The 24,298-nt window shown below is 40.4% G+C and overlaps 1 protein-coding gene across 1 annotated transcript in view; it reads left to right on the top strand.

The window, feature by feature from the left end:
• LOC309547409 (tetraspanin-18-like) overlaps positions 1-24,298 on the top strand; it is a gene marked incomplete at both ends in the record, with an annotated part of 50,432 nt that overhangs the window by 5,780 nt on the left and 20,354 nt on the right. The window contains 2 exons of the mRNA XM_082247251.1: positions 23,416-23,490; positions 23,584-23,682. Of these exons, the coding sequence (XP_082103377.1) occupies positions 23,416-23,490; positions 23,584-23,682 (174 nt within the window). The remainder of the gene's footprint in view (positions 1-23,415; positions 23,491-23,583; positions 23,683-24,298) is intronic.

Raw genomic sequence — 24,298 nt, 5'->3', positions numbered from 1 at the left:
GTGCAACTAGGTAATTTGAGGTTATTTAAATATGGCCATATGCTATACAGTACAATCTGATTGTACAATCTCTTTTAGATGTACCAAATAATAGTAATAGGAGGACACACCGTCTATCCAATCCCTCTGTATCCAATCAGGCAGGCCCTTGCACTACATCAGGGATGTACCGTGGACTGCATGTGACCCAAGGGAATTTAGCATGCGGCCTGAGCCTGTCTGTAGAGTCTCTGGGGAAGCCAGGCAAATGTAGAGATGTCGGGGATGCTGTACAAACATAGTTGATGGGTGAAGGGTGTGTGCTATGCTAATGAGGTCAGCTGGTAAACTCCTTCCTGTGTCTTACTGGTTTTTACATCCCAAATCTACATGCCAGCAAGTAATGAAGCTTTCTAAAAAACACATCAAGGGCTAAGGTAAGGCCTTGCTCTCAAGATCAAAGAAAACTGCAACCAAGGTACATTAATGATAATATTGGTACATAGGGGAGCTGGATTTTAGAAAAAAAAGTGAACTTAGCCTTCAACTTTAATTAGCAAAACAATAAAAGATTACAAGGTGTAGGTTAGCTCTAAATGTAAATAAAGAACATATTAGTATATTATAATTCATTAGTGGTTAAGCAACATTGATTTAGTAGGGTTACTCGGCACGCTCCTTCCAAGTCAGTTTGATTTTGTTAAAGAATTTATGGCTCATACAGTACCAGTTATTTAGTAATTATTTGCTGCACTTGCCAGAAGGTATTCTCTAAGTAGACAAATGTGGCAACAGGAAGACTGTGTTTATTTGGTCAACATGGTTACCTTAGTCACATTGTCAGTTACTGTGTACACTGTTCCATCCACTCCACAATTCCATCTACTCCACATATATTTATTACTGGCATTGCTTATTAATGATTTGTGCTGTTTATTCAGGGCACCCATGTTCCTGATAACACATTTTTTAAAACACGTTTTTTTTAACACTTATTGTTATTTAATCATTTAGTGACAATCAATGTTCTGGGCACTTTATCAGCACTCAGACTTGTATCAGCTGTATGGCACAATAAATTTTCACATTATCTGATTACATGTCAGCTTTTGAAATGTTAAAATACAGAGCAGTAAGTATAGGAAGGCTATACTCTTCAAGTTTTGTGTTCTTCCTACAAGTATGTAAGCAGAGGTATGCAAATGAAAAAGGCAATCGAGCTGACACAGTATTTATTTCATATGAGTAATAAAGGAGATTCCTTACTAGCTTATCAATGTGCAGAAGTAGTTAAATTGGGCTTTCTGTACTTTTTAAGTTTGCATGGATAAATACCTGGCATATCACGTTATACAACATCTGTATAATTTAAATAAGGATATTATCAATATCATTTTATCATTCTACACTCCTGTTACCCATTTTCAGCAGAGAGCGGGCTAGTCAGTCACAGAAGTCAGTCCAGGCACCGCGCCATCACATCAATGGATTTCAGAATCCGCCAAGTGCTTGGACCTGGCTCAGCCTCTCAGTGAGCCGCTGAGAGCCTGAGCTGGAAGCTCCCCACCCCCTCCACAGCCCAGCGCTCCAATGATTGAGGAGGGGCAAAGCAGCTCTCTGCTGACTGACTGACAGCTCGGGGAGCTGTCAGAACTGAGCGATCGGCGGTGTTCAATCGCTCGGTTCTCAGTGTAGAGACACCAGGGGACAGATGTAGCTTCTGACCGATGCTGCATCCACCTAGGTAAGTATAATTCTTGATAAAAAACAAAGCCATACATCTCCTTTAACCTCCTTAGCGGTATTCCCGAGTGTAGCTCGGGGTGGAATTTCAGTGCCATTAGCGGTAACCCCGTGCTACACTTGGGGTACCGCCAGGGAGCATCGCTGAATCCTGGTAGAGGGTATTTACCTTGTCCCCGGGATCCCGCGATGTGTCCCTGCAGCATACGGCGGCCGGATCTTACGGCTGATGCTGTGAGCCCTGGCTTCCGTCTCCTGCGACGTGACACTCGCAGGGGGGTGGAACCGGCGGCAAATTTGAAAAGTAAAACACACAAACACACTGATATATTGTAATCCTATTGGATTACATTACAAAATAAAGTAAATTGACATTAGTTTGCCCCCCAGTGCCCTTTCCTGCAGTTTTACTGTACTTTATATATATATATATATAGATATAGATATACATCTATCTATCTATCTATCTATCTATCTATCTATCTATCTATCTATCTATCTATCTATCTATCTATCTATCTATCTATCTATCTATCTATCTATCTATCTCTATATATATATATATATATATATATATATATGTGTGTGTATACGTATATATATATATATATATATATATATATACATATATATATATATATATATATATATATATACTTTAACTTATTTATAGTTATTTATTATATTATAATTTATGATTTTGTGTTTCAAACTTTATCATACCTTAGATGTTATAAAGAAGAACGCACAGTAAAAAAAAAATCATATGTAAATAGTTGGTTTGGGCTGCTCATCCTTAAGAATTACTAGCAAAATAATTGTACCGCTTTCAGCACCTAAAATCGGAAACAATCATACCGCCAGGGAGGTTAAAGTAGTTGTAAAGGCAAAAAGTTTTTTTTTATTATAATGCATTCTTTACACTAATGCCCCATACACACGTGCAGATTATCTGCAGACTTTTGTCTGCAGACTTACCAAAACCATATAATATGAGGTCAAACCTAAACACTTTCAATTTGTATGCAATCCGGCAGGCCCTTGCACTACATAGAAAAGGTAAGTCTGCAGACAAATGTCTGCAGATAATCTGCACGTGTGTACGGGGCATGAGATAAAAAACCTTCTGTGTGCAGCAGCCCCCCTCGGCCCCCTAATACTTACTTGAGCCCCAACTCTATCCAGCGATATGCACGAGTGCCTCGGCCATCCGGGACTCTCCCTCCTGATTGGCTGAGACAGCAGTGGCACCATTTTGGCTCCCGCTGCTGTCAATCAAAGTCTGTTAGCCATTCAGAAGAGAGAGGTGGCCAAACCGCGGCTCCATGTCTGAATGGATACACGGAGCTGCGGCTCAGATCGGGTGCCCCTATAGAAAGCCGCTTGCTGTGGGGGCACTCAACAGGAGGGAGGGACCAGAAGCATTGAGGAGATACCCAAGAAGAGGAGGATCTGGGCTGTTCTGTGCAAAACCTTTTCACAGAGCAGGTAAGTATAACATGTTTGTTATTTTTAAAGAAAAAAAAAACAAGACTTTGGTATCACATTAACAAGCCATTCTTGAACTCCAGACAAGTGACTTTGAAAAGATAATGTAATACATCTTTTGTAGGCAGGACGAAGCATTTCTTCAGTCTCCTTTCCTCCAGTGATCTGAGTGTAATATTGTGATCTCTGTCTGACATTTGAACTACCTATACACAATGATTTACATGATTGTATCCTCTTAGTCCAGGAAGTAGATACTGGCAATAGACAATCGCTTAACAAGGATGCTGTTGTCCTTCTGGAGAGTAGAGATGTAGGGGTCAATTCACTAACATTTACCTGGTGAGCTCATTTGCATAAATGATTGCACACGCTAAATTAAGTCCAATTCATAAAAAAATAAGGATTATGCAGTATTTACCGCAAAAAAAAAAAAAAGAATTGTAAATATTGTTAAGTCCATGTCACAAACTCACAAAAAAAAACATGCAATATTTACCACCAGGTTTTTGCTGGCGGTATCACATGCGGTATTTGTCAAAAAAACCCAAGCTGCTTTTTGACAAATAGCTGGTTGCTTAAGAGTGGGCCAGGAACCCAGATTCCTTAACAATAGATTCCCCACTGACAGCTGAATGTTAAAAAAAATGCAGACAATTACAAATGATGAAAAAAAAAAAACATGGTGTGGGTTCCCCCAAAAATTCATACCAGACCCTTATCTGAGCATGCAGTCTGGCAGGTCAGGAAATGGGGGGGGGGGGGGTGAGCACCCCCCCTCCTAAACCATACCAGGCAACATGCCCTCAACATGGGGGAGGGTGCTTTGGCGCATGGGGGGCTATTTCCCCCACCCTAAATCACCTTGTCCCCATGTTGATGCAGACAAGGGCCTCTTCCCCACAACCCTGGCTGGTGGTTGTGGGGGTCTACGGGCAGGGGGCTTATCAGAATCTTGAAGACCCCTTTAACAAGGGGGCCCCCGGATCCTGCCCCCCTTCCCATGTGAAGGAGTATGAGGTACATAGTACCCCTACCTATTCATCAAAAAAGTGTCAAAAAGTAAAAAAAAATGCAGAGACAGTTTTTGACAATTATTAAAAAATAAAAAAAACAGTGTTCCCTGATGTAAATCCATCGTTGCCATACCGCTGACCTGAAAAATAAAAATAAACACTCCCGCCGTTCATGAAGGCTGGCCGCCTACTGCAGGCTCTGCCGTTTGACAGTTCTTGTATAGGTAAGAAGTGGGGGCACCTAGCGACGTCACCTGTTGGTCCAACCCTCTTGTGACATCACAGAACGGTGCATGCTGGGTCGGTGACGTCACAAGGGGGGGGACCACCAGGGGACACCGCCAAGTGGTGAGTCATCCGTTGTTAAGTACGCTGCAGCTGGCTTCCTGGCCCGCTCCTTAGAGACCAGCTCAATGTGGTAAATTACCGCATTAAATAATGCGGTAATTACTGGTAAATCGAATAAATGCTGCATTCAGTATTTAGCGCAAAATTCTTAATAAATTTAACTTTTGCACAATTGTTACCGCATGCGGTATTTTACAGCATTTTATTCACCGTTTTTTAACTCTTAATGAATTTACCCCATAGTTAGCTAATGCAGAGGCCCTGGACAGATATGGAGGACAGGGTGAGATAGTTTTGCTAGAGATGCAGCTGCAGTGATCGAGTGGAACAATAAGCAGGGAGTCATGAGCTGGATACATAGAGCCAATGGCAAGTCAGAGCTCTCTGAGTGAGTACTAATGACTCTCAGAAGGAGAGCGACTGTGCAAAAGGGAAATGGTTTAACAGTGATGTTACATAATAACTGCTATGGAAAGTTTTTCATATGTATGATTGGCAAAGTAATGCCAAGTAACCATAGATAGTACGTCTATATGATGTGTTGTGCCAATGCCATCTTCTGAAGAACACCAGTAAATACAGAAACTATATCTTTGTCTGGATAGTTATTTTTTTTAATATAAAAGCTAATGGCCTGGATGTAGTGCGAAGGCCTCTGTGAAGGAGATGGACCATAGGGGTGTTCAGCCTATTGCATTAGGGAGTGCACCTCAAAGCTCAAATACACATGCCTGTGTGTATGTATATACATATAGAGTATCTCACAAAAGTGAGTACACTCCTTACATTTTTGTAAATATTTTATTAGTAAATATTTTATTATAACTTTTCATGTGACAACGCTGAAGAAATGGCACTTTGCTACAATGTAAATTAGTGAGTGTACAGCTTGTATAATAGTGTAAATTTGCTGTCCCCTCAAAATAACTCAACACACAGCCGTTAATGTCTAAACCGTTGGCAATAAAAGTGAGTAAACCCCTAAGTCAAAATGTCCAAATTGAGCCCAAAGTGTATACAATATTTTGTGTGGCCACCATTATTTTCCAGCACTGCCTTAACCCTCTTGGGCATGGAGTTCACCAGAGCTCGCGTATATTAGAGACCTTGCGCTCCTTCACCTTACGTTTAAGGATGCTCCACAGATGCTCAATAGGGTTTAGGTCTAAAACCATGCTTGACCGTGCTGCAGCTCAGTTTCAGGGTCTTGGCAATCTCCTTATATCCTAGACCATCTTTATGTAGAGCAACAATTCTTTTTTTCAGATCTTCATAAGGGGCCATGTTGAACTTCCAGTAACCAGTATGAGAGAGTGAGAGCGATAACACCAAATATATGTGTGCGTGAGTGTGTAAATATATATATAGTGGGGGAGGGGGACAGAGAGAAGGGGTGTGTGAGAGAGGGGGTGACAGAGAGGGAGGGGTAGTGAGAGAGAGAGACAGAGAGGTATGTGAGAGAGAGAGAGGAGAATGAGAGAGAGGGGGGCGAGAGAGGGGAGAGAGAGAGAGAGAGAGAGAGAGAGAGAGAGAGAGAGAGAGAGGCTTGAGAGTGAGACTGAGAGTGAGAGAGAGAAGGGTCAGAGAGAGGGAGTGAGAGAGAGATAGAGGGGGGGGGTAAGAGGGAGGGGGGTTGAGAGTGAGAGAAGGGGGTGAGAGAGAGAGAAAGGGGGGTGAGAGAAAGTGAGAGAGATAGACAGAGAGAGAGACAGAGAGAGAGAGTAAGAGGGGTGAGAGAGGGTGGTGTGGGAGAGAGAGGGGGTGAGAGTGAGGGGGGCATGAAAGAGAGAGAGGGGTGTGAGAGAGGGGGTGAGAGAGAGCGAGGGGGGAGTGAAAGAGAGAGAGAGAGGGGGAGAGTGAGAGAGAGAGGGGAGTTAGAGAGAGAGAGGAGTGAGAGTGAGGAGGGGGGTGAGAGAGCGAGAGAGGGGGAGGGGAGAGTGAGAGAGAGAGGAGAGTTAGAGAGAGAGAGGAGTGAGAGTGAGGAGGGGGGTGAGGGAGAGAGAGAGGGGGTGGGAAAGGAGGAGTGAGAGAGAGAGAGAGAGAGAGAGAGAAGGGGGTGAAAGAGAGAGATAGGGTTTAGAGAAGAGAGAGAGGGGGAGTGAAAGAGAGACGGAGGGGGTTGAGGGAGAGTGGAATAAAAGATTAAAGAGAGCGGGTGAAAGAGAGAAGTTCAGCATGCTCAGTATGCCTTCTACTCACAATCATGACCCCATGGTCTACCCTAGGTTCAAGCAACCAGAATGTATATTTAAATCTGCTACCTTCATTACAAAGCCTTTCACAGCAGTGTTTATAAGTCAGGGGGTAAAGGGCGGATATAGCAAGGATAGGATGGGAGGCAGAACAGATTCAGCCCCCTCCACCCTGTTTGTACAGAACACTGTACTAAGCACTGCCGATCAGATCGGCACAGTACAGTGTTTCCGCCCTCAGTTCACAGACACCCCCCCCCCCCCCCCCAGCTGGCAAGGGAGATGATGCAGAGGATCCAGTGCTGAAAACAAAATACAAGAGGTCACTCGTGGTGTGTATTTCTTGACAGGGCACAGCCACAGTGGGTCTCGCTGCCATCAGGGCACTGGATGATACAGTGGATGGCAGTGGCCCACGGGATAATTAGGGAAGGCACATCCAGCACACCTCATGTGCATGCCTTTGAGATAGCACAATTTAGGTGGCAGTAGAGGGCTACAAGCAGGTGGGTTGTTGTTCTTTCCTAGAAAAAGCAGGGTGGGGACTTGCACCTAGAGAAAGCAGGGTGGGGACTTGCTTCTGAGTGTTTGCATGTAAACGGGCTTCTGATTGGTGCCAAAGCCACTTTAAACTAGAACTCCAGGCAAAGAGTTAAATACAGGTAAAATACATATTTATTAACATATTTCTTAACAGTTTTTTTAAACTGTATCCTTTTTCAGTTCTGAAATTTGGACAAGGAAGACTTTTGATCACAACAGTGCACAGCTTCAATAAAACAACTTAAGCTAAATTTCTTTCAAATAATACGATTCCAACATAATTCATTTATTCATTGATTTAAAAATCATTAAAGGTGTATTCACACCTTTGTGAGTTCGTTTTCATGTGTATTATGTGCTTTTATCAATGCTGGAAATGCCGCTATTGTCATTATTATGCCCTTTAATGTGCACTGGCGCATATAAAATGTTGTGGTATCTGGCACCAAGCCCTCAGTAGCAGATCACTGCCTCCTCCAGCTTACCTTCTTCTCATAATGCATCCTGCTGCCATCTGTTCCCTGGGTAGGTGACACATACGCACTTAGCCATTAATATGATGTAAACAAAAAAAACGTGATTTATCAGACCAGGTCAACTTCTTCCATTGCTCTGTTGTCCAGTTCTGATGCTTACTTTGCTTACTTGCCCATTGTAGGCACTTTTGGCTGTGGTCAGCAGGGGCACCCTGACTAGTCTCCGGCTACACAGCCCCATACGCAACAATCTGCGATGCACTGTGTGATTCTAACACCCTTCTACTGGGACCACCAATAGCTTTTTCAGCAATTTGTGCTACAGCAGCTCTTCTATTAGATCGAACTGCATGGGTCAGTCTTTGCTCCCCACGTCAGTAAGCCTTGGCTGCCTATGACCCTGTCACTCATTTAGCGGTTTTCCTTCCTTGGACCTCTTTTGGTCGGTCCTGACCACTGCAGACCGGGAACATCCCACAAGACCTGCAGTTTTGGAGTTGCTCCGACCCAGTCATCAAGCCATTACAATTTGGCCCTTGTCAAAGTCACTCAAATCTTTATGATTGCCCATTTTTCCTGCTTTTAACACGTCAACCTCAGGGACAATATGTTCAGTTGCTGCCCAATATATATCCCACCCACTTTAGGGTACCATTGTAACAAGATAATCAATGTTATGCACTTTACCTGTCAGTGGTCATAATGTTATGGCTGATCACTTAATATGCTGGATAACTTTAATTGTTACATATTAAGTGTAGTGTTTCTCTAATTTGCTTGGTAATCCTGCCAGTGGCGGTGCTCCCTGTTGCAGGGTGACAACGCCGCTCCCACAGTGTCTTATTGCAAGAGCAGAATTATTACCCTATGTTGCGTTCCCAAAAGCTACAAGCAAATCCAATCTGTAGCTGTGCAGAGAAGAGGGCTCCAGTTCCAAACATTACAGGTTACAGTAGGTACATTTAGGTCAGAGGAAGAAACTAGTGGGAGCTGCAGTGCAGACTTCAGCAGAAGATTTCTCTGCATTGGAGACAAGTTCAGCATTGTGGGAGGAAGTAAATATGTCTTCTTTTATGCCTTGCTAAACTATATTCTAAAGTGATAGGGTTGCTTTAAGGACTGTTTTTAATAATAAATTGTACAGCTTAAATTAGTATTAAATCCAAAACTAAATGTTTAATATATTACAGCTTATCAATCCTTAAATGTGGTGGCTGCATTTGTTTTATTATTTTTTTAAGGCTTTTTTCGCTTTGTTTTCAACTGATGATTTGACCAGCAACACACCTCCTGTATTAGAGTGCCCCCCACACTGGATGAAGGAGCACAGGGGAATCTTTGGAAAGCAGCATTGCCAATTTGGGGGTAAGGTAGTATTAGATATACTAGCAGATTTTAGATACACTAACATTAATGCAACATATGCTACAAGACCTCCGTATGCATGATTGCTCTATGTACTCATGGCTTGGTAAGATCAATATCCAAAAAATGGACGATCCTATTCCTCCCCAAATCCAAAGGGGGTGCAGGAGCATCTATTATAACTATCATACTCCCACCAAGCAATGGGTCTCTCTTGAGTAGTCAATTGCACCTTGTGATCTTCAGGTACTCTCCTGGATAGATCCTGCTTTCCAAGGCTCGTCTTCCTCCCTGCCCCTTCTCATTTCTCATTTGTTGTCCATGTGGGATAAACTAATGTCCAGACAGGGTCTTTTTCTCGAGTCGGTCCACTACCCCCCTGTTTTTTGGAAATCTTCAGTATTCCCCAGCTGTGGCTAAATCACACTTCCTGCTCTGGAACAAATTATTGCAACGAATGGTGCAAATACTTTTCCGGGGCTTTCTTCCATCCAGGCCAGTTTTACCATCAGTGGACCGCCCTTCTCTCGCACCATGGCTGGAATATCAACAATTACAATTCTTCTTCTCCACCCTCTCTCCAATTGATTTTCTAACCAGAGACCCCCCTGAATGTTTCGCATCTCTTCTGTTACAAGACTCAGTACCCGAGCATATTCTATCTGCAGTCTAAAAGGCTTTCCAAGCTACCCTTATCTCCTGGAATACACTGCCAAATGGGCATCTGCCATTGATGTCTAAAGCACTGCAGATAATTGGTCAAAGCAGTGGAGACTGCAGCTCAAAATGTCTAAATGTAAAATGCACCTAGGGTAAAAGATTCCCATGAGAGAGTACACAATTGAAGGTACCGTGTTAACCAGCACTACAGAAGAAAAAGATTTGGGGGTACTTATTTCAGACGATTGCAAAATGAGCTAACCAGACCAGGCGGTGGGAAAAGCGAATAGAATTAGAGGATGCATCACTAGAGAGATCACCAGCAGAAGGAAGGAGGTCCTGATTCCCCTATATAGATCTTTATTAAGACCTCCTATAGAATAATGTGTTCAGTTTTGAAGACCTCACATTTTTTTTTTGCTTTTAAGGATAGATGTGAGATCTGAGGTCTTTTTGACCCCAGATGTAATAGAAATAAGCAGGACAGGTCCTCTTTAATGTGACAAGGGATGTTTACATTCCTTGTAATAGGCATAGAAATGATCAAAACATTTTTTTTTTTAAAGGGACAGTGTAAAAATAAAAGGTAAAATAAATAAGAAAAAAAAAATAAATAATGTGCCCCGTCCTTCTGAGCTCGCACGCAGAAGCGAACGCTTACGCAAGTCGCGTCTACATATGTAAACGGTGTTCAAACCACACATGTGAGATTTCACTGTTAGAGTGAGAGCAATAACTCTAGCCCTAGACCCCCTCTGTAACTCTAAACTGGTAACCTGTAGAAATATTTAACCACTTCTGGACCGGAAAACTTTCCCCCTTAATGACCAGGCCATATTTTGCGATTCGGCACTGCGTTACTTTAACGGACAATTGCAAGGTTGTGCGACTCTGTACCCAAATAAAATTGATGTCCTTTTGTTCCCACAAATAGAGCTTTCTTTTGGTGGTATTTGATTACCTCTGCGATTTTTATTTTTTGCGCTATAAACAAAAAAAGCGACAATTCTGAAAAAAAATATAGATATATTTTTCACTTCCTGCTATATAACATTCTCCAAAAAAAAATTTAAAAATCTAAATTTTTTAACATTTTAGGCCAATTTGTTTTCTGCTACATATTTTTGGTAAAAAAAATCGCAATAAGCGTTTTTTGATTGGTTTGCACAAAAGGTATCGCGTCTACTAACTACGGGAAAGATTTATGTAATTTTTAAGGGTTTTTTTTTCACTGCGGCATTGCGGCGGACAGATCGGACCCCTAACTGACATTTTTGACACTTTTGGGGGGACCAGTGACAATACTACAGTAATCAGTGCTAAAAATATGCACTTTTACTGTAATAATGACACTGGCAGGGAAGGGGTTAACACTGTGGGTGATCAAGGGGTTAATTGTGAGCCTAGGGGAGTGATTCTAACTGTGGGGGGTCGTGGCTTCTGAAATGATCGTGGAAAATGTGAGACAGCGCTCAGTAATGTGAATCAAATTCCATTAGTTTAAATAAATTAATTAAATAAATATGTATATATATATATACACAAGTCACAAATCGCAACTAAGTAGAAAGAAAGAGGGGGGTATTTCCCCTAAAGTGTCCAAATATTAAAGTGATTGCACATACAGTGGGTACGGAAATTATTCAGACCCCCTTAAATTTTTCACTCTTTGTTATATTGCAGCCATTTGCTAAAATCATTCAAGTTCATTCTTCTTCCTCATGAATGTACACATAGCACCCCATACTGACAGAAAAACACAGAATTGTTGACATTGTTGCAGATTTATTAAAAAAGAAAAACTGAAATATCACATGGTCCTAAGTATTCAGACCCTTTGCTGTGACACTCATATATTTAACTCAGGTGCTTTCCATTTCTTCTGATCATCCTTGAGTTGGTTCTACACCTTCATTTTGAGTCCAGCTGTGTTTGATTATACTGATTGGACTTGATTAGGAAAGCCACACACCTGTCTATATAAGACCTTCCAGATCACAATGCATGTCAGAGCAAATGAGAATCATGAGGTCAAAGGAACTGCCTGAAGAGCTCAGAGACAGAATTGTGGCAAGGCACAGATCTGGCCAAGGTTACAAAAAGATTTCTGCTGCACTTAAGGTTCCTAAGAGCACAGTGGCCTCCATAATCCTCAAATGGAAGACGTTTGGGATGACCAGAACCCTTCCTAGAGCTGGCTGTCTGGCCAAACTGAGCTATCGGGGGAGAAGAGCCTTGGTGAGAGAGGTAAAGAAGAACCCAAAGATCACTGTGGCTGAGCTCCAGAGATGCAGTCAGGAGATGGGAGAAAGTTGTAGAAAGTCAACCATCACTGCAGCCCTCCACCAGTTGGGGCTTTATGGCAGAGTGGCCCGACGGAAGCCTCTCCTCAGTGTAAGACACATGAAAGACCGCATGGAGTTTGCTAAAAAACACCTGAAGGACTCCAAGATGGTGAGAAATAAGATTCTCTGGTCTGATGAGACCAAAATAGAACTTTTTGGCCTTAATTCTAAACGGTATGTGTGGAGAAAACCAGGCACTGCTCATCACCTGTCCAATACAGTCCCAACAGTGAAGCATGGTGGTGGCAGCATCATGCTGTGGGGGTGTTTTTCAGCTGCAGGGACAGGACGACTGGTTGCAATCGAGGGAAAGATGAATGCGGCCAAGTAGAGGGATATCCTGGACAAAAACCTTCTCCAGAGTGCTCTGGACCTCAGACTGGGCCGAAGGTTTACCTTCCAACAAGACAATGACCCTAAGCACACAGCTAAAATAACGAAGGAGTGGCTTCACAACAACTCCGTGACTGTTCTTGAATGGCCCAGCCAGAGCCCTGGCTTAAACCCAATTAAGCATCTCTGGAGAGACCTAAAAATGGCTGTCCACCAACGTTTACCATCCAACCTGACAGAACTGAAGAGGATCTGCAAGGAGGAATGGCAGAGGATCCCCAAATCCAGGTGTGAAAGACTTGTTGCATCTTTCCCAAAAAGACTCCTGGCTGTATTAGATCAAAAGGGGGCTTCTACTAAATACTGAGCAAAGGGTCTGAATACTTAGGACCATGTGATATTTCAGTTTTTCTTTTTTAATAAATCTGCAACAATGTCAACAATTCTGTGTTTTTCTGTCAGTATGGGGTGCTATGTGTACATTCATGAGGAAGAAGAATGAACTTAAATGATTTTAGCAAATGGCTGCAATATAACAAAGAGTGAAAAATTTAAGGGGGTCTGAATACTTTCCGTACCCACTGTATATTGCTTTATAAGTAACAATCCTTATAATTGCAAAGTGCAGGTGGAAAACGGGCAGCAAATATAAAATTATGTGCTTGTTCTTAAAGTGCTTCATGTGCAGCAAAATTGCATTTCTTCATGCAGATGGGTGAATCCGTCACCATGTGCTCAGCCCACTTACCAGACGACCCCTTGGGGTCTAGCGTAGGTAAATGGTGTCTTTTAGTCCCAGTATCTTTTATCTCCCCGCTGAAAATGTATCCGGGATCTCCTACTGCTGCCTTAATTCTAAACGGTATGTGTGGAGAAAACCAGGCACTGCTCATCACCTGTCCAATACAGTCCCAACAGTGAAGCATGGTGGTGGCAGCATCATGCTGTGGGGGTGTTTTTCAGCTGCAGGGACAGGACGACTGGTTGCAATCGAGGGAAAGATGAATGCGGCCAAGTAGAGGGATATCCTGGACAAAAACCTTCTCCAGAGTGCTCTGGACCTCAGACTGGGCCGAAGGTTTACCTTCCAACAAGACAATGACCCTAAGCACACAGCTAAAATAACGAAGGAGTGGCTTCACAACAACTCCGTGACTGTTCTTGAATGGCCCAGCCAGAGCCCTGGCTTAAACCCAATTAAGCATCTCTGGAGAGACCTAAAAATGGCTGTCCACCAACGTTTACCATCCAACCTGACAGAACTGAAGAGGATCTGCAAGGAGGAATGGCAGAGGATCCCCAAATCCAGGTGTGAAAGACTTGTTGCATCTTTCCCAAAAAGACTCCTGGCTGTATTAGATCAAAAGGGGGCTTCTACTAAATACTGAGCAAAGGGTCTGAATACTTAGGACCATGTGATATTTCAGTTTTTCTTTTTTAATAAATCTGCAACAATGTCAACAATTCTGTGTTTTTCTGTCAGTATGGGGTGCTATGTGTACATTCATGAGGAAGAAGAATGAACTTAAATGATTTTAGCAAATGGCTGCAATATAACAAAGAGTGAAAAATTTAAGGGGGTCTGAATACTTTCCGTACCCACTGTATATTGCTTTATAAGTAACAATCCTTATAATTGCAAAGTGCAGGTGGAAAACGGGCAGCAAATATAAAATTATGTGCTTGTTCTTAAAGTGCTTCATGTGCAGCAAAATTGCATTTCTTCATGCAGATGGGTGAATCCGTCACCATGTGCTCAGCCCACTTACCAGACGACCCCTTGGGGTCTAGCGTAGGTAAATGGTGTCTTTTAGTCCCAGTATCTTTTATCTCCCCGCTGAAAATGTATCCGGGATCTCCTACTGCTGGTTTAGAGGAGGGCTGGCCCAGGATCCCAATATCCGTCCCGTTCAAACGTAGGGCGGTTTTAACATGTCATGAAAGATGCAAGGAATCTCATGGTATAGTATGCATAAACTCTGATTTAATGAAAAAGTAGTCACTTACAGTTTAAGTATCATAGGAACAGCTGTAGAGCAGCGCCGTGGCTGGTTTGCGTTCTGGCTGCGTTCCAGAACCCGGAAGTGACGTAGGGCGTAGCACTTTTGTCATCAAGCGTATGACGTCATCAGGGATCACGTGCTACGCTCGATGTTAGATTATTTATATACCTCTGGAGCAAATCTCAGCCAATGGGAGAATGCGCGGGGGGTGCATAAATAATCAATGGCCCTCTGGTGGACATTTGGAGATTGTGCACAGGATGGACACTTGTAACCATATATAGTTACACCATCTAGTGGGGGATTTCGCTAATTTGCCCCGGCCACAAAACCACCATATTTATTCTCTTTAAGCTTAATTCGATTTTCTGAGGTATATAAATAACTTTTCATACATAAAATACAGAAATTATAACATTAGTGGCTATACATACATTTAACCATGAATATTGCACATACAATGTATTATTTTTATATTTATTAACTGGTCATTAAAAACTCCTAAAATATACTAGTTTAATTATAAACGCTTAAAACTAGATAAATTGTTTATAAATCATAATATGGAACTAAATTTATTTATTTATTTTTATAAATTAAATGAATATTCTATTTTTAATACAATTGATGCCTATATAGTACTGATGTTATTATTGGATGATATAGAATTGTTAATTGATATTGATACTATTTGGATATAAAAACTAAATTAAAGTTAAAAACATTAGTTTGTTGATGAGGATAAATGGATGCCGGTACGTGCTAGAATATATAATATAGTATATATGTTGAATATATAAATTATATTAATAAAAGGTATACTAATAAAATATTTTAAAATTAATAAATATTAATAATTAGATATAAAACAATTAAGATCTACAGTATGTCTACATTCATCCCATATGGTTGGATCGTGTTTAAACGATAGATCCATTCTGTCTTGTTTCTGAGAAATCATTTGGATTATGTTTCCCCCCCTCCAATGCGGTTCTATATTATATTTATTCCGAAAAAGAGGAGTCCTGATTGGTCTTTGTTGTGGTGTAGACGAAAATAATTTGAGATGCTGTGTTTTGGGAAGCCTTTGACAATATTGTTGATATGTTCATTTATTCGTACGCACAATTTCCTAGTTGTTCTACCTATATATTCCAAACCACAAGGACACCTTAACAGGTATGTCACAAAGGTGGATTGGCATGTGATAAATTTTCTGATTTCATAGTCCTTTTTTGTGGTATTTGATAGGAAAGAATTTATCTTCATACGTTTGTTCTTCAAAGTGCTCTTGCAGGCTTTGCATCTCTATTCCTTTTTGGTGGGTCTGGTATATTTGTAGCCAAGATGTGCCTAAGACTCTTTGCTTTCCAATATATAAAAACAGGTTTCTTGGGTAAAATGTTATTAAGTGTCTTGTCTTGTTTTAATATAGGCCACTGTTTGCGAATGACAGCCTCAAATTGTTTGTAATCGCGGCTGAAATTGGTTAAAATCGCCATTTCCCCTTGTTTATTCTTCTCTTTGTTTCTAGATCTAAACATTTCTTCTCTGGTTCATATTTTTGACTCTTTCTTGGGTTTTTCGCAATTCATTTGGATCATAACCTTTTTCTTCAAATCTTTGTAATAATAAATTTGATTGTGTCTCATAATCAGAATTATTTCGGCAATTTCTTCGGATTCTCATGAATTGCCCTTTTGTAATGGCTTTGATCCATTTTGGGTGATGGCAACTGCTAGTAGGTATATAGCAGTTGCAATCTGTTCCCTTGAAGAACGTTTTTGTGCCTACTATTCCATTCTCATATTCTAGAGTCAAATCCAGGAAGTTTATTTGTTTTTTGTCCCAATTGGTAGAGAATTTCAATCCATATTTGTTCTGATTAATTCTATTTAAAAATTGTATTAAGGATTCTTCAGAGCCCTCCCATAGGATGAATATGTCATTCATGTACCTCTTAAATAATTTCAGTGGGGATTCCATTTTGGCAAAAATCTCTTCCTACTTCCATTTCCCTTGTAGAATATTCGCTACACTAGGTGCATATTTTGCGCCCATCGCAACGCCTTTTATTTGATTGTAATGGTCTCCTCTATTTCAAAAGTAGTTATTACTCATGGCAAGATCTAAAGCATCGCATATGAATCTTCTTTGTTCATCTTTGATAGTAGATTTTCCTAGAAGGGCTAGCTCTGTAGTTTTCATTACGTTCTTTTGGTGTAAGCTAGTATATAGGGACTCTACATCGACGGTTACCAATAAGGTATCCTTTTGTACCGTCGTGTCTTTCAAGATGTTAATCAAGTGTTTACTATCCTGTAGGAAGGAGGGAAGTGTAGGTACCAGAGGTTGTAGAAAAACATCTATATATTCTCCTATCCTAGAAAATACAGACTCTATCCCACTCAGGATAGGCCTTCCAGGGGGAACTGTGTTCCTATATAGCAGGATCACATGGGCTCTGTGATCATTTCAGAGAGAAGAATGGTCAGCTGTGTTTACAACAGCTGACCGTTCTTCTCTCTCAGAGGGGATCGATCGTGGGTGTCAGGCGGCAATCGGAGCCACCTGCCCCATGCATCGGGGTCCCCGCTGCCGAGTGGGGGTGGGAGCATGCCGCCGGCAGCACGCACTCGCCCATTAGCTGCAGGCACGTGACCGACATAGGTCTACGTCGGTTTGCGCAGGAGAGCCGCACTGGCCCAGTAAAAAGGCGGCGGGCGTTTGGGAACAGGTTAAAGCGTCACCTATGGAAATTTTTAAGTACCATTGTTTGTCGCTATTCCATGTGCGTGCGCAATTTTGAAGCATGACATGTTGGGTATCTATTTACTCGGTGTAACATTATCTTTCACATATTAGAAAAAATTGGGCTAACTTTACTGTTTTCCTATTTTTTCATTTAAAAAAATGTGTATTTTTTCCAAAGCAATTTCGTTTGTAAGACCGCTGTGCAGTGTGACATAAAGTATTGCAGCGATCTCCATTTTATTCTCTAGGGTCTCTGCTAAAAAAAAATATATATATATATATGTATATTTATAATGTTTAGGGGTTCTAAGTAATTTTCTGGCAAAAAATACTGATTTTAATTTGCAAACAGCAAGTGTCAGAAATAGGCCCGGTCCTTAAGTTGTTAACCTGTGGCCGATATCTTTACCTTTACGATTTTATTATCTCTTTAGAGTGATATCATCCAGAATGTACTTGACTCTTCTCCCTCGTGCTCACATGATCCAGAATATGCCCATTGATGTGTACTGGATTTGGTCCCTATCTCATGCCTATTTTGTCACGTTGTGGGTTGTTACCATATCACAGGCACCTTTGTGTGCCAGTGCCTGTGTCGGCTGGGTTATTTATTATATTTTATTTTACTTTATTTTGTGTTTTTTTGTTTAGCTTTTTTTTTTTGATAGCCTTTTTTTTGTATTTTTCTACTGCTGTTAAATGAAAAAAGTTTTCAATAAATTCAGATTGAACATAGATAAGGCAATAAGGCTAACTCCAGCTCACGCTGTATAAGCAGTTACACAAGCAGTTACAGCAAACCGTTTTCTTTTTGTGGGATAAAGGTTTTACATAAATAAATAAAAGTTGATCATTGTACACACCCTTGTCAGCGGTAAATGGGTTGTCTTAACACCCTAACTGGTGCATTTGCAGGACAGCTTGTTCTGTTGAAAAGCATTAGACTTACTGGCCAGATCACCAGATGAAAAAAAAAGGAAAGAAAGCCTAAAAAAGAAAACGTATGCAGCCATCACATCCAAAAATGTGTAATCTGCAATACTTGCTGCATTACATGTTTGCTTTTGCTTTTATTACCACTTTAAAGCAGAGTTCCACTCATTTTTGGTTTTATTAAAAGTCAGCAGCTACAAAAAGTGTAGCTGCTGACTTTAAATAAACACAAACACACCTGTCCCATGGTCCATCGATGCGGCCACCCAAAGCCTCGCTCCTCTCCCTCTCCTCTAGATGGTGCCGGCATCTCTAGTGTGGGCACCCGGCTGTGACAGCTTGCGGCGAGTTGCGCTGCACGTTTTGAATGCCCGGGCAATCTTCTGGGACCTCTGACTTGTCCCAGAAGATTGCAGGGAGGGAGGGGGAGAGGAGAACTTCTGCTCAAGCTGCCTAGGTGACCCGAGCAGAAGTGGGAGCAGGTACCTGTCAAAACGAAGTACCCGCCTCTCCCCACCCCAAAAAAAAAATGACATGCCAAATGTGGCATGTCAGAGGGTCAGCAATATTTAAAGTGGAAGTTCCACATTTGGCTTTAATTTTGCTGTTGCTTTATATTGTTGATTATTGATGTGTTAATAAGTAACATGATAATAGAAGGAGGGAGAAGAGTAAAAAAGGTGAACTCATCAGTCTGCTGCTTATCCTTTCACTGTCAAATCAGAAGGTTGGGATGGAAAGAAGTCCAGTAAGTGTTACTGCAACAGAGAAAAGTCAGGTCTTCTGCCCTGCCAGACAGAACTGTGTAAGTCTCAGGATTTGATGGACAGTAACAAAACAGCTCCTTTTTAATTTTTTCCTCAATGTAATAAGCTGTTTGGCTGGCATGTTAGCTTTAGGAAATCCTACTAAAGTCCAGTTTTTGCAAAGTGTGAGCTGGAAAGTTAGAGAGCAGTGACTGGAAACATATGGGAAATAAGGATTATATTTCATCCATGGGAATGAATAAATAAAGTGTGCACGTCACTGTGGAAATATAAAATGAAGATGCTAGCCACTTTGTCTTGCCCTTAGCAACTAAAATGATTTGCATGCTTTTAACAAGTTACAAATTACTAATACTTGGCTTAGTGGTTAATTCTTTTAAAAAAAAAAATCAGCTGTAATGTAAATTAATTATACTTTCATTAAACGCTAGAATTATTGGATTGCAAATTTTTAAAACAGCAAATTTTAGTCTAGCACTGTAATTTTTTATTAAATCCTGCTGCATGTAAGATTTAATTAAAAGAGTAAATCTTATTGTGAAAATAAATCTCTTTCTGTGAAACATAAGAATATTTGGAATTACTTGGTTGTTTGAATGGGTGGGGGTTAGGGCAGTCAGGTATGCAAATTTGATCCATCTCTGTGCTCTTTTTATAATTCACACCCTACTTCAATTATTAAAATCTTAACTGCTAAAAGCTGAACAGATAATTTGCAAAAACATGAATGAATACAGCTATGTATTTATGAACCTAATCTATTCTACCCTATTCTATATACACTGCTCAAAAAATGAAAGGAAGACTTTTTAATCAGTATAGCATCAAGTCAATTCAACTCCTGGGATATTGATCTAGTCAGTTAAGTAGCAGAGGGGGTTGTTAATCAGTTTCAGCTGTTTTGGTGTTATTGAAATGAACTGAACAACAGGTGTACTAGATGGGCAACAATGAGACGACCCCAAAACAGGAATGGTTTTACAGGTGGAGGACACTCATCTTTTCTGACTGTTTATCACTAGTTTTGCATTTGGCTAGGGTCAGTGTCACTACTGGTAGCATAAGGTGATACTTGGACCCTATAGAGGTTGCACAGACAGTCCAACTCCTCTGGGATGGCATATCAGTACGTGCCACTGCCAGAAGATTTGCTATGTCTCCTAGCACAGTCTCAAGAGCATGGAGGAGATTCCAGGAGACAGGCAGTTACTCTAGGAGAGCTTGACAGGGCCGCAGAAGGTCCTTAACCCATCAGTAGGACCCATATCTGCTCCTTTGTGCAAGGAGGAACAGGATGAGCAGGCCACTGGGGTGAATGTCTCTGACCAAACAATCAGAAACAGACTTCATGAGGGCGGCCTGAGGGCCGACATCCTCTAGTGGGCCCAGTACTCACTGCCTGACACCATGGAGCTCAAATGGTATTTGCTAATGAACACCAGAATTGTCAGATTCGCCACTGGCACCCTGTGCTTTTCACAGATGAGAGCAGGTTCACCCTGAGCACATGTGACAGACGTGAAAGGGTCTGGAGAAGCCGTGGAGAACGTTATGCTGCCTGTAGCATGACCATTTTGGTGGTGGGTCAGTGATGGTCTGGGGAGGCATATCTATGGAGGGACACACAGACCTCTAAAGGCTAGACAATGGCACCCTGACATTAGGTATCAGGATGAAATCCTTGGACTCATTGTCAGACCCTCAGCTTGTGCAGCGAGTCCTGGGTTCCTTCTTGTGCACGACAATGCCCAGCCTCATGTGGTGAGAGTATACAGCCATTTCCTGGAGGATGAAGGAATTGATACCACTAAATGGCCCCCATGCTTGCCTGACCTAAATCCAATGGAACACCTCTGGGACATTATGTTTTGGTCCATCCGACATGGCCAGCTTGCACCTCAGTCTGTTCAGGAGCTCAGTGATTCCCTGGCCCAGATTCGGGAGAAAATACCCAAGACACCATCCATCGTTTCATTAGGAGCATGCCCTGAAGTTGTCAGGCATGCATACAAGCATGTGGGAGCCATACAAACTACTTTACCATTTTTAGTTGCTGCAATAAAATTTCAGCAAAATTGACTAGCCTGCTGCATCATTTTTTCACTTTGATTTTTGGGGTGTCTTTAAATTCAGCCTTCTGTAGGTTGATAATTTTCATTTCCATCAAATGATGTGGCATCCGTTTGTTCCTAACACATTACCCAGTCCATATCAGTATAGATGTCCAGCATGATATTTTTTTCCCATTGAGATCTGATGTGTTTTCAAAGTGATCCTTAGTTTTTTTTTTTTTTTTTGTGAAAATGTTTAACAAATATATTAATCTATTAATTTAACAAATCTATTAATGTTTAACAAATTTTTTCACAAAAACATATTGTATACTATATATATATATATATATATATTTTTTTAGTAACCAAAAGTGTAGCGTCTTATATGCAATCAAGCATAGCAAAAATATAAACAAACTAGATAGATATAATCAATGGGCCATCTAATTACAATAATTCCTTTGTCTATATATATATTAATCCATAATTGAAGCACCAATCCAGTGAGCAGACAGCAAGGCAATGATATTAAGATTAGTAGATCGCCACCAGTGAAAAAAATGCAAACTCACTGGGAGTAATAGCTGCAATAACAACAGCAAATACACCTCATCTTTCCCTATAGAAGTCTCTCTGGAAATCATACAGTGGATGGTCTGGCCGATCGATCAAATCAGGATCCCTTTGAGAATAAATAAGCTCACCCAGAGCCCAAAAGTGTTTTCATGGTGTAGTATGGTTTAATTTAACAATAAAATGCACACAAGGTACAAAAAAAATATAAAACAAATAACTTACATAAAACTGCTGCCTGCAAAAATACAGCAGCAAGACGTCAGTAGGGATGATCGAACTTTTGAAAAGTTTGCTTCCACCGGAACACCCGAATTTCCTGAAAGTTCGGTTTGGATTCCAGAACCCAATTGAAATCAATGGGACCCGAACTTTTGGAATAAAAAAAAAACACCATTTTGAAGCCCTAAAACCCAATAAATGCCCCTAAAAAGTGAATTATTGTCATTAGACGGAGCATGGATTTTGTCTAGTGTGTTTATATTTTTGCTATACTTGATTGCATATAAGGCGCTACACTTTTGTTTATTATCTTTGTTATAAACTCGATAGAACACTTTTGGGATAAATTAGAGTGGAGACTGCAAAAAGGGCCTTCTCCTTCACATCAGTGCCTGACTTCACAAATGCGCTATTGGAAGAATGGTCAAACATTCCCATAGACACTTCTAAACCTTGTGGACAGTCTTCCCAGAAGAGTTGAAGCTGTTATAGCTGGAAAGGGTGGGCCAACTCAATATTGAACCCTACAGACAAAGACTGAGATGCCATTAAAGTTCATGTGCGTTGAAAGGCAGGTGTCCCAATAGTTTTGGTAGTATAGCATGTATATATATATATATATATATATATATATATATATATATATATATATATATAAAACCAGAAAGTGTTAAAACTGTATTAAAAACACAAATTTAGCATTCCTATTGACAAACAAAAATCAACATCTCCAAAGCAAGAAGCACTTTAAAATATGCATTTGTCCATAAAACCATTTTTCCAGGTAAAATTAACTGCAGGCAAACTTTTTTCTCATTTTGGATAGAGCAAGGGAAGGTTATGGCACCTGTCAGATCTTTTGCTATCGGTGTCGCGCATGGGAAATTTCCCTTCACTTCCTGTCCTATAGCTAATACAGGAAGTTGGAGAAAATCCCACCAAAGTAAGGGAATCCTGGGGTGTCGCCAGAACTATTATCCCCAATTGAAGATTTCCACTCTAATATTTTTCTGATGTCACCCCAAAATTTGGGATTTTCTTTTACTATATCTTTTAGTGATAATGGTAAACAGGACCAATAGAGAGGGTGAATCTCCCTAACAGGAGCACAGACAACACTAAAAACTGACAGCTGTTCTAATCCCTCCCCACTCTATCCAAAACTACAAAAAAAAAAAAAACACAACTTTACTTTACTTTAGTTACACCTTAAAAAACGATATTTGGGAAATTCTGTTTGATAAAATTTTCACATGGGGAAATCATGTTTAAAAAAGGGTATTAACCACTCTGATAAATAGAGTGAGTTGGAAGAATCGAATGCTGGCCCACAATTGGGCACATTTTGGTTACAACTTGTGTGAATCTTGATCCAAAATAATGATAGGTAAACCTCTAATCTTTTAATAAATGTTGACATGTTTTTGATCCAATAAAATGATTAGTAAACCTCTAAGCTTTTAATAAATGCTGACATATTTTTGTCTATTAGTATTTAATAGTAGACAGTCCAAATAAACCTTGTTTTTGCAAAAAGGCTTACATAGATGTGTTATTCTTTGTGTGTTCATTTAATTGAATTACATTCTACAGTTATATGATTTTATTTCTTTTTTTACAGTTCTTTATACTTGTTTTGATTATGTTCATCGTGGAACTTGTTGGTGTCATTATGGCCTTGACTTTTCAGAAAGTGGTAAGAAATCATAATGTGACAACACTGAACTAAAAGTATTTACTAATAAACTGTGGATCTAATTTTTAATTCTAATGTTGAATTAACTTACAGATCAATGAAAATCATTTTAGGAATGAGCTACAGACGCACTACAAAGGAGATAATTCTTCTGAAGTCTTCAGCCAGTCATGGAACGCCATTATGATAGCAGTAAGATATTTACATGAGTGTGTGAGCTGAAGGGCCAGTAAAGTATTGTGCATGTTATTTTGTGAAAAAGAATACTAATACCATTTGCATACATTTATTTATTAGTTCACCAAATCTCATAGACGTTTGAAATTGTTTTTAATATGCTTAGTCCAATGTATTTTTTCAAACATTTATATATATATGAAAAACAAGAAGATCCCGCGCTAAGTAAAAATATATAAGTGAGTAAATGATATAGTGAAGCAGCTGAAACACGTGATCTATATAAATCAAAACTTATGGAAAACAAATAGTGCAGCGCTATCATGAAAAATGAAACATATGTATAAACATATATATAGTGAATATCAAAATTAACCCAAAAATTGGTGCAACTCCAAATCAGACATAATCAATATTCAATGTGCATATAAAGTGAAAAACAGTCCAAAAAGTTCAAAGACATATATGCAAGATCCAAAGTAAGTGATGAAACAGGGAGATGTTGAATTCCCAAGAGGAAAGATGACTGGAAAAACACCCGTGACAAATCAGCTGTAATGGCTGCTTACCAGAAGGGTCGGCCCCCAAGTTAATGGTCAGGCCACATACGCTGGGATTTATATCTGAGACA

Source organism: Pelophylax lessonae (genome assembly GCF_965119305.1).
Source record: "Pelophylax lessonae genome assembly, chromosome: 2".
Classification (NCBI taxonomy): Eukaryota; Metazoa; Chordata; class Amphibia; order Anura; family Ranidae; genus Pelophylax; species Pelophylax lessonae.
Note: the sequence above shows the minus strand (reverse complement) of the source record. Positions and strands in the feature narration are given on the sequence as shown.